Source organism: Carlito syrichta, unplaced genomic scaffold (assembly GCF_000164805.1).
Source record: "Carlito syrichta isolate Samal-C Ts95f unplaced genomic scaffold, Tarsius_syrichta-2.0.1 Scaffold80553, whole genome shotgun sequence".
NCBI classification, from domain to species: domain Eukaryota; kingdom Metazoa; phylum Chordata; class Mammalia; order Primates; family Tarsiidae; genus Carlito; species Carlito syrichta.
In genome coordinates, this window is record NW_007024649.1 from 200,512 (window position 1) to 216,229 (window position 15,718).

The 15,718-nt window shown below is 48.2% G+C and overlaps 1 protein-coding gene across 2 annotated transcripts in view; it reads left to right on the forward strand.

The window, feature by feature from the left end:
• Positions 1-245: 245 nt before the first annotated feature.
• The window catches only part of VASH2 (vasohibin 2), a 36,795-nt gene continuing 21,322 nt past the window's right edge, over positions 246-15,718 (forward strand). The window contains exons 1-4 of one of the 2 annotated variants that reach the window (XM_008055138.2): positions 440-715; positions 9,666-9,754; positions 13,510-13,566; positions 14,108-14,182. In XM_008055138.2, coding sequence (XP_008053329.1) covers positions 440-715; positions 9,666-9,754; positions 13,510-13,566; positions 14,108-14,182 — 497 coding nt within the window. Of the gene's footprint in view, positions 716-9,665; positions 9,755-13,509; positions 13,567-14,107; positions 14,183-15,718 lie in introns of both variants that reach the window. The other variant, XM_008055141.2, reaches the window with a different exon arrangement.

Sequence of the window (15,718 nt, forward strand, 5' to 3'; positions counted from 1 at the left end):
CACTGTCCCCTCCGCATCCCCCACGCCCCTCGTATCCCTCCCCCGCCCTGGTGTTTAGGGCTGTTGTGAAGCTTTGTGGCACGTTTCGAGCTGCCTCTCCAGGGGATCAGGGCTGGAAGTCCGTATCCAGTTCCGAGGAGGGGACTGTCAGCGTGCGGGGGGCGACGTGGAGACAGCTCGGGGCTCCTCGCTCGCTTCCCCTGGGTGTCCACTTAGCCGTGGGGTCTGCTGTCTCCGCTGATTTCAGGCACGGCCCGTAAGCAGGGGACACCACCGCCTCCGCGAGCTCCGGCCGCCGCCCCCCCCCGGCGCGTCCTGCCGCAGCGAGAGGCATGGAGAGGGCCACGCTCGCGGGGCGCTGATCCCCGCGCCTGCCCGCGCGCACACGCCCCCCGCCGCCGCGCGCCCTCAGCGCCTCGTCCCCAGCCCCGGCCCCACCATGACCGGCTCAGCCGCCGATACTCATCGCTGCCCCCACCCGAAAGGCGCCAAAGGCACCCGGTCCCGGAGCAGCCACGCGCGGCCCGTGAGCCTCGCCACCAGCGGGGGCTCGGAGGAGGAGGACAAAGACGGCGGGGTGCTGTTTCACGTTAACAAGAGCGGCTTCCCCATCGACAGCCACACCTGGGAGCGCATGTGGATGCACGTGGCCAAGGTGCACCCCAAGGGGGGAGAAATGGTGGGCGCCATCAGGAACGCCGCCTTCTTGGCAAAGGTCTGTGGCTTCGCGGGCGGGGTTGGGGGTGGTGGGGGGACCAGTGGGCAGTAACGGGACCCTGTCAGCCTGTACAGAGCGAACAGAGGCAATCTCCATTTTCCTGGTCCTGCTACAAACTCCCTTCCCCGCCCCGTTCCTCCCTGCCAGCCCTTTTCTTAATTGAGATGTTCACCCTGGAAGCCTTAGAAATGGGCAAGGGTGAGGTAGGGGCTTGCTGTCCTGGGACCCTATGGTTGGGCTGTGCCAAAGTGTCTTTGAATTTCCAGCCAAACCCTATTATTTTCTCATCCCTGGGTACATACGTTCTCCTTCAGCAAAAGCTAAAGCCACCAGGCACTACCGATGCCAAAGAACGCATAGATCCCCAGGGATTCCACCCGGCTTGTTCTCTTTGGATGGAGTCCTTGCTCCTCCTCTGCTCCTCCCTCCCACCCACCCCCCTCGCAGATGATTTATTAAGCTGTGAATGAATTTGAAATCAACCAGACTTCTCAGTGTGAATCATTTCTAGACTTTTTGTCATTTGTTTTTTATGACAGTGACTTTCACCCCTGAAACTTGCAAAACAGTGAACTCTCTCTTCCCAGCTTATCTGGGCTTCAAGAAAGAAAAAAAAAAAAGACTTTTGACCATGGCTTAAAAGGGACTTTCCAGTATACATGATGAATTAGTCTCACTGGCTAGAGAAAGACAGGAATGAAACTCTCTTTTTACCTTGGAAACAAGCCAGTGAGCCATTTAAGTTCGGTGGCCAAGGATTTCATAACAGAGGGAGGGGGATGTCCCCTGGAGGGAGTAGCTGTGTTATATGAAACATCAAAATGCAAACTGGGGAGAAATGCTGCAGAGACAGGAATTATAGCATGGCGAATGGTTACTCCTGGACCCTGGGAACTCTCCTCCGGCTGAGGAGATTCCTGGGCAGGTCTAGGAATGCCAGACCTGAGACCTGGAAGGCCATCTGGTTGAGTCCCCAGCCTGGTGACAGCTGAGCATCCAAGCCTGCCGGCCAGAAAGCTGTATATGTCTCTGGGGAAGTGACAGAGCCTCTGAACTTCCTGCTGCAATCAGTTAAACAGTGTTTTATTAGTCTGTTGGTCAAAGAGATCTTCATCATGCCCAACTAGAATCTTGCCTGCTTCAGTGTCAACCGTAATTACCCTTGCTAAGTTCCCTTGAACATGAGAGCAACACTGTTCCTGGTTTGCAGTTCTGACTTCAGAATTTTTCCTTACTTAAGTGAGATGCCAGGAGCCCTTAAACCTGGAAGAGAAGTGGCCACAGGGAACAGAGACCTGTTCCTACTGTCCCAGGAACTTAGTAGCTTCAGCATCAACCTTGCCTCTAACCGTGCCTTCATCCTTCCTCCAACCTTGTGTGTGTGGGGGCATGGGGAGGGGTGGAGGTGAAATTCTCTATGTGGGAATCATGGAATTTTACTATTGGTTTGGCTAGATTTTGTTGTTGGGAAGCTCTTAGACCACACAGAAATCCTCCCCCAACCCCATCACATTTCACTACTGATTCTGTGTCACCCTTTGAATCAGGGCAGAGCATTGTCAACTTCCCTTGCTACTCACAGCATCCTTCAGTGTTATAAGACTGTGCTCTTATGGTGGAAGGGACTTGGAGTAAAAACCAAGAGACCGAATTCTTGGTTGTGCTACCTCTAATTTTGTGCCTAGGTCACTTGCTTAAAATCTCTGCCCTTAGTTTTCTCATCTATAAAATGGAAGTAGACCAGATTTCTTGTAAAGTTCTTTCCAACTCTATTTTATTTTTGAGACAGTGTCTCGCTCTGTCACCCAGGCTACAGTGCAGTGGCACAGTCATGACTCACTGAGGCCTCAGAATCCTGAGCTCAAGCAATCTTCCTGCAACACCACACCTGGCTAACATATTTATTTATTTTTTTAAGAGACAAGGACTCACTATGTTGCCCAAGCTAGTCTTGAACTCCTGGCCTCAAGCAGTCCTCCTGCCTTGGCCTCCCAAAGTGTTGGGATTATAGGGGTGACACACTGAACCAGTCTTTTCCAACCCCAGAATCCCATGATGCTATGACCTGTGACTCTAGGTCTCAAATGTGGATCTGTATGACGCTAGCAGACCATTGGATTATGAATCCTCAGAACTGTGACATTCTGTCATTCTGCATCTTTGTTTAGCCTTCTCTGTCTGCAGATAGCTCCTTTACCCTTTCTTATGTCTCATAACTTCCAGACCAACTCATTCTCCTTTTCTTTCTAGGACAATTTCTAGTTTGTCATCAGTCAGTTCCTAAAACGAGCACAAATATTACCTATTTAGAACATAGACTGTTACTTCCTGAAACATGTGCCTCATACGTCCATTCCTGGAGCTGAGTGTTTTGTTCTTTTTATTTCCCCAAGTTGAGGGTCTCACTCTGTTGCCCAGTGGCATGGTCACAGTGCACCACAGTCTTGACCTCTTGAACTCAGGTGATCCTCCCACCTTAGCTTCCCGAGTAGCTGGGACTACAAGCCTGTACCACCATACCTGACTAATTTTTTGACTTTTTGTAGAGACAAGGTTTCACTATGTTGCCTAGGCTGGTCTTGAACCCTTGAGCTCAAGCAATCCTCCAACCTCAGCCTTCCAAAGTACTGGGATTACAGGCGCAAGCCACTGCACCCACAGGAATGCTGTGTTCTTCAAAAGAAGTGTTCCTTTTTCTCATCCAGCAAGCCACATCATACTGTATTTTCATAGTTACTGGGAGCTCACATGAGAACTGTTGCCAAGCCAGGACTCCCCCAGCTCAAGTGTGGGCAATTAGCTTTGTGATCCTAATATAAATAAATACATTATTTATAAATATATACATTTATCTCTCTTACATTGCATCTTAATGGTTGCTTCTCTATCCTTAGCCCCATCATGGCATCCCCCTGGCCCTGACATTCCCCAAACCCTGACCCCTGCCCAAGCCCTGACGGGAAGATCCCCAACAGCTCTCATTTCCAGGGGTCTCTCCTCTCCGATTCAAGGGCTATTCCTATGCTCAGCTTGGCAGACTGTCTCCTCTGGAGCCAAGTTCTTTCCTCCTCCATCCATATCAATATCTTGCCGAGGAATTTGTACAGAAGAAAAGTGATGGGATGGTGGTGGAAAGCTCGGAGAATTTCAGGGAAATTAACCATTGTTGGCAATTGTGGACTAAGAAGCAAAAGAAGTGGATAGAGGACGGTTTGCAGGACCTACTAGGAGGGCTAAGCAATACTTGACCTCAAAACAGTCATTCTCTCAGCAGCTGTGCGGAGTTCTGCCTGAAAGTCCAAGTGTCTCCATCTGGGAAGGTTAACCTGCCTGAGATCCTTCTCAATTTATGCAGGTCTCCTCTCCCCTGGTGGTTACTGGGCCCCAAGTAAGCATTTGACCCTGTCAAAGCCAGGATTTTTCAGGGGGTATTTAAGAGAACAGCAGGAGTCAGTGGAGGATAATAGTGGAGGAAGGAAGGGTCAGAGAGAGAGACCAAAGCAAGAAAAAAACAGCTGGGCATACTAGGAATCCGTTCTTCCTGTGCCTTCACTTGCTGGAATTGGGCTCGGGGTGGGCTGTGTGAAGGGATTCCAGCAGGAAGTGGCAGGAAACTGGGATGGATTCGGCAGGAAACAGCAATCGGTTTCTTGCAGACACCACGCTTTTGTGCCTCATTCTCAGGTTGTTTCCAAATTGGGAAATAGTTCACATTTAGCGGACTGAGCTTTGCTGAGTGAAGAAGTGTGAGTGCTTGGGACTGGAGACCCGGCTGCAGTCAAGGCACCACCTCTGCCCCCTGCTGGCTCTCACCAGCAGCTCCCTGCTTCCCATGTCCTGGATTCAGAACCTTCTGTCTGTCCACCCTGTGTGGCCCATCCTGCTCAGCCCAAGGACTCTGTAGCAGGCCACCACCATCAATAGATTCCTGGCTGCTCCTGATGCTGGAGCCTGGGGCCCACCCTGGGCTCACAGGTGCTCTTCTGGCGGCTGTTCCATACTTCTCCCAGTTGCCAGGGAGGAATCTTCTGCCCGGCACCTGCACTATATATTCAGAGGAGAGGTGCCAAAAGTCTTTGTTTTCGCCTTGTCCTTGTTAAAGATTCCTAGTGCTGGGGGCTTTTGCTTTTTTGCTGCCTCCTGGTTCCTTTTCCTGGCTTCTCCCTTCCCCACATGAGGGTACCACTTATACAGCTGCGACCATCTACATTATTTCCCTTGCATTCTCTGGCAGGTCAACTGTGCTTGACAAGAATGGAGTGGAATTGGAGCTGTCCACAAGAGTCTTGCCTGTGGTTTGTTTCATTTCTCTTCCTCTTGAACAGTCATCTTTCTGTCCACTTCATTCCTTCCTCCCGCCCACCTTCCCCCCCCCCCCCCCCCCCCGCCCCACACCCAAGGCCAGAGACATAGTGCCTGTGTGGAGAGGTTGGTTTTGATCTATTCCTTTAAGATTCTGCTTTCATCAGCTTGGCTGAGCTGGGGGACTGGATGCAGGTAGCAGGAGGTGAGAACCCTGAGGGGAAGGGCCACAGAAAATCAAAGCTGGAGTTTAAGGTAGCACAGTAGTTGATCAGATCTGGCAGGAAAACACCATTGGGGGGACTCTCAGGATCCCATTCAGAAACAAGAAAAGGGTGTCCCCTGGCTTCTTTTTAAAAGGTTATGCCAGCCGGCTCGGTGGCTCAGCCTGTAATCCCATGCTTTGGGAGGCTGAGGTGAGTGAATTGCCTGAGCCCGCGGGTTCAAGATCCATCAGGGCAACTTGGTGAGACCTCATCTCTACAATAAATCAAAAAATTAGCCATACGTGGCAGCGCATGCCTGTAATTCCAGCTACCTGGAAGGCTGAGGCGGAAGGATCGCCGGAGCCCAGCAGGTCGAGGCTGTGCTGGCCGGGAGCGGCACCGCACTCCAGTCTGGGCGACAGAGTGAGACTCCAACTCAAAAAAAAAAAAAAAAGGTTGCACCAATTCATGTTCCCATCAGTGCTGTGTGAGAACATTCACATCAGCATTTCAGCATATTTTTGCTAGCTAGAGAGGTGAAAAATGATATTTTTGAAGTGGCATTAATTTGCATTTCTTAAATTATTAGTGAGCTTGAACATTTTTTCCCCAAATATTTAGTTAATTATTTGCATTTATTCTTTTGTGAATCATCTTTTTATGACCTTTTTAATTGTGATAAAATATACATAACATATAATTAGCCATTTAAAAATATACAGTGCTGTGGCATTAGGTGCATTCTCATTGTTTTGCAGCCCTCACCACCATCCATCTCCAGAACTTTTTCATCTTCTCCAACTGAAACCTTGTACCCATTAAATAATGCTCCCTGTTTCTTTTTCTCCACAGTCCCTGGCAACCACCATTCTACTTTCTCTCTCTATGACTTCGACTACTCTATGAATCTCATATTAGAGGAGTTATACAATATCTGATATAAGATGAATTGTACATCTTTCTTTTTGTGACTGGCTTATTTCACTTAAGCATAATGTCTTAAAAACTCATCCATGTTATGGCATGTGTGAAAATGTCTTTCCACCAGGTGTAGTGGCTCATGCCTATAATAACTTGGGAAGCCAAGGTGGGAGGATCGCTTGAGTCCAGGGGTTTGAGACCAGCCTGGGCAACATAGTGAGACCTTGTCTCTCCAAAAAATTAGCTGAATGTTGTGGCACACACCTGTAGTCCCAGATTCTGAGGAAGCTGATACTGAAGGATTATCTGAGCCCAGGAGGTCAAGGCTGTGGTGAGCCAAGATGGTGCCACTGCACTGCAGCCTAGGCAACAAAGTGAGACCCTGACTCAAAAAACATTTTTTTTAAAAGCTGAGTAGTATTCCATTGTATATCATTGCATAGTCCATTATATACCACACTTTGTTGATACACTCATCCCTCGATGGACGCTTGGGTTGCTTCTACCTTTTGGGGCCATTTTTATTTTCATTGGGGCCTGAAGAGTTTTCCTATCACTTTGAAAAGACTCTTCACAAATTAAGGATTTTAAGTCATTGTCACCACGTGTCCTCAGGAGGAATAGATATTTTCATCCTCTTTCATTAGGGTAAGAGGCATCTTCATGATGTGAAGCTCCCAAGTTGAGTACCCAGGGACTCTGCTGCTCCTGATTCTGTTTTCCAGTCAAGTTTCCCCAGTGTAGACCCCCTGGTGATGAATACTAAAACAGCTTCCGCTTAATGAACACCAAGTGCCAAGCCCCACACTGCATACTTTTACATACGTCATGTAATCCTTACACTAATCTGGACGGTTTGAAGTGAGTGATACTATTCCTATTTTATCCAGAAGAAAGCAGAGACTTAGAGAGGTCTTGCAGCTTGACCAACGTCCACAGCTAGTAGGTGGCAGAGCAGGGGATTTGAACCTGGTTGTGTGTGTCTTGTAATTACACCCCAAAAAGCCCACTCACTGCATTAGAGTCCAAGCCTGGTGGGGACATTGGCAACCTACAGTGCAGGTTGGAAGCTGACCCCATGTGAGCCCCAGCCAGCTCTCCCAGACATCAGGGTGAGTTGTAGCCTATGTCATCATCCCTCAGCAATCTTGGTCCTCTCCACCACAGCCCTGCCCCCCAGCTGGGACTTGGGAATGTGGCCACAGCTCCGGTGCTCTGCTCACAGTTAGGCTGAGGTAACCATGCAGCTGTTTTTAAAAGCCCTTGGGCACCATTAAGCTGCTATTCTGAGAACCAGCTGCCGCCTGACTCCTACAGCCACCATCTAGCTCTTATGGGCTCTGTTGGGCTGGGGGTACTTGAAATAACTTGGTGGTCATCCCCCACAAAAGGCTATGAACCAAGTCACTGGCTACAGCAAGACTTGGACAAGCGACATCCCTCTGAGGGTCTTTTAGGTGGCTAGGGATTCTTTGGGGCATTTTCCCATGCTTACGAGCTTTTCTAGTAAAGAGGTAAAACAGAGCTTTTCTGTGTAGAAATGCTTGTATCTTACTACACTGCAAGTTCCCTCCTTGCGTCCTCTGCTCCTGTGCTTTCTCTTCCTTTCATCTCTGGCCTATAACTTGGAACTTAAGACATACTGGTTGCTGAAGACATATTTATTCATATCTCCCCTTCTCTCCTCACTTTGTGAAATCTCTGGTGCATTTTTACACAGAATTCTAGGTATGGGTAGATCAGTGGAGGTTACTGCATAAAACAAGGATAAGCCTGACCCTCCCAGTGTGTACTAGAGCAGGAACACAATGATACACTTCACATTATGACTTGTTCTATGTGTGTATATGTGTGTGTGAAGAGTCATGGGAACAAAGTGGAACATTTTGCTTCCCGTCAGGAATGTGATTTATTTGGGCTGATAGGATGTTAACAAAATTTAGCTCGCAGAACAGTTGTGCCTGCGTGTGCACACATACACATTCACATGCATATTCCCACACACACAACGCCTCAACTGTGATCTAGAAAGTGTGACCAGTTTCCTTTCAGCTGAGGAGGCAGTTACTGTGAAGTAGGACATTTCAAAGCCAAGAGAGAATCAAGGCACTGAGAGGGAAGGAATGTCAAGAAGTGTTTGCAGTAATGCAGCCAGAGGGATAGAAGTGTGGAGAGAGCCCGGTGTCAAAGCCCGGGCCACGTGCCCTCAGCTTCACTGTGGGGCTTGCACCTGGAGAGCCAGGACGAGAGCCAGGACTAGCCTTAGGCAGTGTCTGGCTGGGCCAGGCTGCCCAGGGCTGTCCTCACTTCCGCTCATTAGCAGTCTCACCTTCTATTAGATGAGCACTAAATCCCCAGGGCTGCCCCTGCCCTGTTTTCTCCGAGGATGGGACTAATCCGTCCTTGGGCCCTTTCTGCTATTCCTAAGCGGATTGAGCCTGGAGGAGCCTCCTCTCTCTTCCCAGCAGCAGCACTGCCGGAGCCCCAGGTCCATATGGGCTGAGTGTCTCTGTTACCAATGGCCCCACCCCCAGAGAGACAGAGCTCAGGTGACTGAGAAACATGGGAGAAATAAAGCAAAAAACAAAACAAAACTAATCAAGCAAACAAACAAAAAAAAACCCCCAAATTGTGCCTGGCTGGCATTCCTTGCTTCCCAGGAGTGATTTGATCAGGCATCCCTGTTTATTCTAATTTTTGGCTTCCTTGGCAGGGCGCTCAGAGTGGAGTGGGTGTCTTAGCTCTAAATTCCTGAGAAGAAGCACTTATCCCACCCCTTTCCCGTCCTTGCTGGCCTTTGGTCCTTTCTCTTCCCAGCAGGGGTTAGAACTTCATCTTCTCAACTGTAGATACTCGGTAAGCGTTGACCAAGAGGCAGTCTAGGATATGAAGGCATCGATGGGACTGCCATGAGAGGCAAGGCAAGAGGAAGGATCTTTCTAAGCCACCTGCAGAATTCAGGGGAAGGGACATAATGGGCGTTGCAGGGGGGGTGGTATTGAGATATGGCAACCGTAGTGCCATGCTGTAGTTCTCTAGGGTGCCCTTTACTTTATGTTCTATGTAAATGGTTACCTGGAGTGGAGCACATATAGTGGGTCACCATCAGCTGTGCAGCAAAATATTTTATGCAATAATCAATGGACTACCTCTCTATCGTGGGCCAGATTCAGTGGGGGTCACTATAGGACATGGTCCTTGGCTTCAAGGAGGTACTTAGGCTCCCGTGGGGAGGTAGGCCATATTTACACCACCATACCTGGAGGACTGTAGAGAACCACCATGACTCAGAGCGGAGTGTGTGTAGAGGGAACTCAGAGAGGGAGAACTTCAATGAGGAACTGACTGGGGGAGGACGCCCTGGATGAGGCACCTCTCCAACAGGCAGCCGTGCCAGAGTGACCATTTGCTCTCAGGAGATCCTCTCTCCAGTGGCTTTGGCCCTGTGTCTCCCCCAGGAGATGGACCCCCGAGTGTCTCCTTGATAAAAAGAGATCCACCTCTCTGTTTCTCTGCAGCCTTCAATACCCCAGGTCCCAAACTACAGACTGTCGATGACGATTCCAGACTGGCTCCAGGCAATCCAGAATTACATGAAGACGCTACAGTATCCTTCCAACCAAGGTCTGAGCAGACCCAGCCAGGGGACAGGCATGGTGACTGCAAGCCTGGTGGCATGTCTGTCCCCAGTTGGTCACCAGAAGCTCTCTAAGGTTGGTGAGGCCAGGCGTGGAGGGAAGCTCCTAGGTGAGCGTCTAAAAAGAGTGCTATTGTAGGATATAATTTCAATGACCCTCCTCTCCTCCCTTCAAAGAGCAAATGGGCAGGGACAGCAAGGGGTCAGTGAGGTACCTTGAGCCCCTCTGGCTTCCCTTTTTCTCACCCCTGTCCTTTCTTCTTTCCTCCCTGGACTCCCCTCTCTTTTCCTCCTCCTCTTTCTCCACTCCTTTCCTCTCGATCATCTTTGTTCACCTCGTCCTGTTTTCCTCTACTGTCTTCCTTTCACCCTCTTTCCCTCCTAGACAATTCTTTTTCTTTCCTTTCTTATTTGTCCTCATCCATGACCACCCATGATCTGCAAGAGGCCTACTTGGTGCTGCCTTTCACTCCCCAGGTGACCCAGGCTGGTGACCTTGCTCAGTTCTGCATGAACAGGTGGGGCTCTTGGAAGGGCTCCTCTTCCCCCACCTGACTTTGAAGAAGAGCTAAGAAATCCTGTGGGTCCAGGCTGGGTTCAGACCAGCAGCCAGGATTCAGGTCCCTTTCTCCTCCCATGTCCTCAGGTTGTTTGCAGTCAGGTTGTTTGCTGAAGGTTCCCCATGAGCAACATTGTAGGAACAAAGGGGTAGAAGCCCACAGTCTACCTGCCACTTCTTTTTTTTAATACGGATGGGAGTCAGATGGGGAACTGACCCCCCAGCACGTTATCCAGGAGGTCAAGCTTCTGCTGACCTCTGTCCTTCCTCCATGAAGATATAAAACAGCCTGTCCTAAAGGTCTCAGGCTCACGGGCTTGCTTTCTGCCTGTCTATTCATATCCAGCCCTGAGGCACAAAGGATTTCAAGGGGCACTGCACAGTTGTCCCACATGCCTCAGAAGAACCTCTCCTCTCCGTGTTATAGGCAAGAATCCTTCTAGTGGGTTTTTGTGTCTTCCCTCAAAAGACCAAACACCAGCACTTCCCCCATAGGGCTGGTTATTACCAGATGGGAATAGCACAGATTTCTGCTCCTTTGGGTAGGAAGATTACTTGATTAGCCTCTCAGTTTTCACTTCATGGATCATCAACCTCCCTGCATGGCATCTTCTAAACAATATTAAACAATATTAAAAGGATGAGGTGGTGCCGGCCTCTAAGAGTGAAGCAAGAGCCATAGCCTTTGGAAGGCTATTTGGTGTTGGTGTTGATCCCAAAACCAGGACTCATGATGTGTAAGAGGACATATGATCCAGTGGCATCAACTCCTGCCTGAGTAAACCTGGACCCTAAGAGCTTACGCTCTTTGGAGGTGACTGGCTCCTCACAGAATATTCCAGAAGGTGACAAATGAGAATGGCTCCCCACTTCTATCTAGGACATAGTCTTCACAAGGATTCATCTGGCTGGGATTTAAGAGAATGGCTGGCTGGGAATGCATCATGGGGCAGATTTGCATGTGCTTTGCATGACTCATGTTGCTGTAAACCCTACATTGCATTCTCAGCCAAGTTTTCATTGTCGACTGAAGGATCTGATTTTTTTTTTCTTTTCTCTGAACCATTCTGAGCACAAAGATCAAAGGTCAATTACCTACTTCGTCACTTACTGAGAAATCACCAGAAGGTTGCTGGGATCATGCTCCTGGACACCTGGCTAGTGGAACCATCACATGAAGAGTACTTTTTCTTCCACCTTCTGACCCAACTTTTATTTAGTAACTTGGGAGCCCCTTCTGCTTTGTCCTGGACACAGTGACAAGTGCCAGGGCATGGGGACTGCTTGGGGTCAGTCTGATATGGCAAGAGGGATACAAAAGGACAAATCCTGCTTTCCCCTCAGACAGCCTCAGAGCAGCGACCAAAGGAATGCTGGTTTGGCTTGGGGCTCTGGAAGAGAGATGCCACATGAGCTCTGCTAGATTGGGGAGAAGCCTTCTGAGAGCCAACTCAGGCTCAGTGAGTATCTTACCCTGAGGGAATGTTTAGAGGAGACTTTTCTCCCTAGCCCACTTTCAGGGCTCAATTATTAACTGTAAGGAACTGTAAGAGGATGGTCAGGTAATTTTAAATTATTTTATTATAGGGTTGTCTCACTTTATGCACTAGATGTTTGAATTAGACATATAAACGGGGAGGTTGAGTATAGAACTGATTCCTTGCCAACTGAATTTTACTTTGTGTACCAAGAATCTCACTGCTTGAATAAAATCTTTGGTAAAGTAAAAGAAAAAAAACCACCTTACAATAAGAATATTTAGCCCTTCATTTTTGTCTTCTACCTCCAGGGTTTTGGATGTCATATTTTTTCAAAGCTAGACAAGCTGGTATTGTTATTCTTATGGTCTAGGTCAACAACTCTCAAACTGGCAAACTTGTTAAAATCACCCCCTTGGCCTTCCCCTGGAGGCTCCAAGTCAGTAATTTGAGGTGAGGTGACTCTGAATGACTTCCAAATGGTTAGGAAGCTTGGCCTGAAATCAGAGTCTCCAGTGATAATGTCCAGAATCTGCTTATAAGGAGCTCTCCAAGTTGTTATGTGTGCCCTTGTCAGCTCTTCTCAGGACAGTACCGAGTGCCTGTAGGCACCTCTGTCAATGTAGGGCACACATTGCATCTCACACCCCATCTGGCCTGCAGTAGCTCTCAGTGTACAGGTTCATGCTTCATTTGCACTCCCCAACATGCGCTTTTGTTTGAGGCAGAAGTGCAAAACTTACAAACTTCTCATTAGGCTCAGGGAAATCAAAGTCCAGTCTCAGAGAACACCACATCAGGGAATCTTTGGTCTTCTTTAAAATGACTTGGTTGTAAGCTTGCCAGCCCCTGATACCTTCTGGGAAGTCAGGTAAGTACCAAATAGTGGATAATAGTGCCATCTTCTCAGATTTAGTGATTGATGTCAAATGTCATCATGAAAAGAAAGTGATGTTTCCACAGTAAGTTGTGCTAGAGTCTGTGTGCTATTGAAAAACCCTACTGCCATTCATCCATCCTTCCATCTCTATCTGCCCTTTCATTCCATCCGTCCGTCCATCCGTCCGTCCATCCATCCATCCATCCATCCACTCATCCATCTACCCTTCATTCCATCCATCCATCCATCCATCCATCCATCTATCCACTCATCCATCTACCCTTCATTCCATCCATCCATCCATCCATCCTTCCACCCTTTCATTCCATCCATCCACTCATCCACCCACCTTTCCATTCATCCATCTATTCCTCCATCTTTCCATCCATCTGTCCATGCATTTATCCATTTATATATTCACCTATTCATCCACTTACTCCTCATTCATTTAATAATATTTGCTAACTTGCACATGTTGGGCTTTTGCCAGGTTTTATGGGGGATCTAAAGATGCTAAAAGAATGGTCCCACTCTCAAAGAGCTTGTAGTGTAGTAGGTGAATTAAAACATGTATTCAACTAATTAGAATACAGAGTAGGATAAAAAGAGCTATTGTAAAGATTCCAGGTGCTTTGAAGCCTAAGTTAGAAATTAGATTTCCAAGGAAAGATAGTGAAGAATTAGAAGCTGTTTGGCCACTTCCACAAAGCCCCCACATCCTCATTGAGAAATCAGAATGCATAGCTTCTGTCAGATGACTGGGACTTTTGGAGTTTTCTGTCACTTTCCCTTTACGTACTTTACACAGATATAATCATACAGGGACCCAGTTCTTTGAAATTAGGAAAATGAGACCGCTGAGTGGGTAAGTGGTGCATGATCTGTGGGCCAGATGCCCTCTTTCCCACCCTTGAGCCATCAACTCCCTTTCCCAACTTCTTTCTCTGGATTTCAGTGCTCAAATATTCTAGTATGAATGGGTTGCAGGTGGGGGTGCCCCAGGGCCAGGTTGGAGGTGGTGCTGAGGACTGGGCCACTCTGACAGCTAAGTTCAGTGGTGATGTTTAACTCTTAGGATGGGGGAGGCTTGTGCACTTTGCTTCATGAGGCCTCCTTTACCTGTTATATTATAATGGCCCTGTCCTGGGCATGGGGAGGGTGTGTTGGAATACTGGCACTAAACTCCAGGAATTAACTCTTAGAGAGGGGTGTGGAGAATTTAGGATTTTATTCTGCCAAGTCCAGATGTGTTTTGCTGCCCTGCTGCAAGGCAAGTTCCCCCCATTTCCCCTTATGTTTCAACATGGTCCCTAGTGTGGGGACGGGCATGCTGGTGGACTGGCAGACACGCTGACCAACTGTGATTACACAAGTTCTGAGATCCTCTGCTGTGCTCTATCCTACAGGTTAATGGAAACAGCAAAAGAAATGACCCGAGAGTCCTTGCCTATCAAATGCCTTGAAGCTGTCATCCTGGGCATGTATCCTTTAAGTATGCATGCTTAAGTTTACTCTATTAAATGATGACTTCATTGTGGGGATGGTTGTGCCTTTCACATCATAAATTCACAGAGACGATGCCCATTGTCTCCTTGGAGGAAAGTGTCAGACTCTCCTGGTGCTTCGCTAACTTTCACCATCTGTAGTTAAACCAAATCAAGGCTTGGCTCCTTGGACCAACATTAGCGTGTTAGCTGCAGCCTCCAGCAGGGCCAGCTTTCAGGTCAGTGACCTTGCACTAGTCACAAGGAGAATTCTAACTTAGAGGAACTAGAGAGTGTTTATGAGACTGTTTTTTTTTTTTTTTTTGGCATCAATATGACATTGCAACAGGAAAGACATTTAAGGGGAAATGGAATCTGAGCTGAGAGTGCTAGTATCCAAACCCATCTCCAGGGAGAATTCTAAGAGTGGAGTGTGGATGAGCCCAAGCAATGATTGTGTGTCCGGACTTGACAGAACACAGCCAAAACAAGGATCTGGTCTCTCCCACACTTTCAGTTCCATTTTCCACTAGACAACTGGTTTTTCAGCCTGAGAGAAAACTGTGATGGTACTAACTTATTAGGGGCGGTGGCAATTGAACTAGAGGAGCAAAGAGACTACCAGGTCCTATGGGATGGGTGGCTGGAAGAGACAGTAACAAAGAAAAAATGGGAAAATATGATCTTGAAAGGTGGTCTGGTGAGACCAGTTAGGTCCTTGAGTGCTGTGCTGAGTAATGACCTTTATCCAAAAAGCCAGTGGGCAGTCCAGATGAAAGCTCTGAAGAGGAGATGTGATGAGGTCAGGTGTACACTTTAGAGAGGCAGCATCCAAGGACAGATGGAAGGACAGATTGGGGAGGGCTGAAGCTAGATCTGCAAAGCCTGCTGGAAGCGGTTACATGATGTAATGGCGATGCTAAGAACCATGGCCCTGGCAATGAACATGAATTTGAGGTATGGTTTCAAGAGTTATCAAGGAGATAGAATTTGCAGGGCTTGGAGGCCAACTGGATGCAGGAGTTGATGAGGGTGAAGTCAGCAAACAGGTTTCTGGATGGGGTGACAGTCTATGGAGATAATGGCAGAGAGGTGAGGGACATCAGTGTAGACCTGAACTAAGATGGTGGCAGGAAAGGTGGAGGAAGGGGGTGGGGGTATATTACCACCACCACCACTTGGGAATGGATTAGAAGAGGGGAGTTAGAGGTGAAAGGCAATGAGGCCACATTTCTGGCTTGCATAATGACACAGTCCAAGGGAAGGACTTCAAGGGGAGGATCAAATTTCGGGGAAAATGAGCTCAGATTTGAACATGTGGAGCTTGAGATGACTGTGGGATATCGGGGTGGAGTATTTAGAGTGTGGAGCTCACTAGATCATCTACTCTGGAAATGCAAATTTATGAGGGTTAGGACAGGGGTCTTCAAACTTTTAAAACGGGGGGCTAGTTCACTGTCCCTCAGACCGTTGGAGGGGCGGACTATAGTTTAAAAAAAAAACTATGAACAAATTCCTATGCACACTGCACAT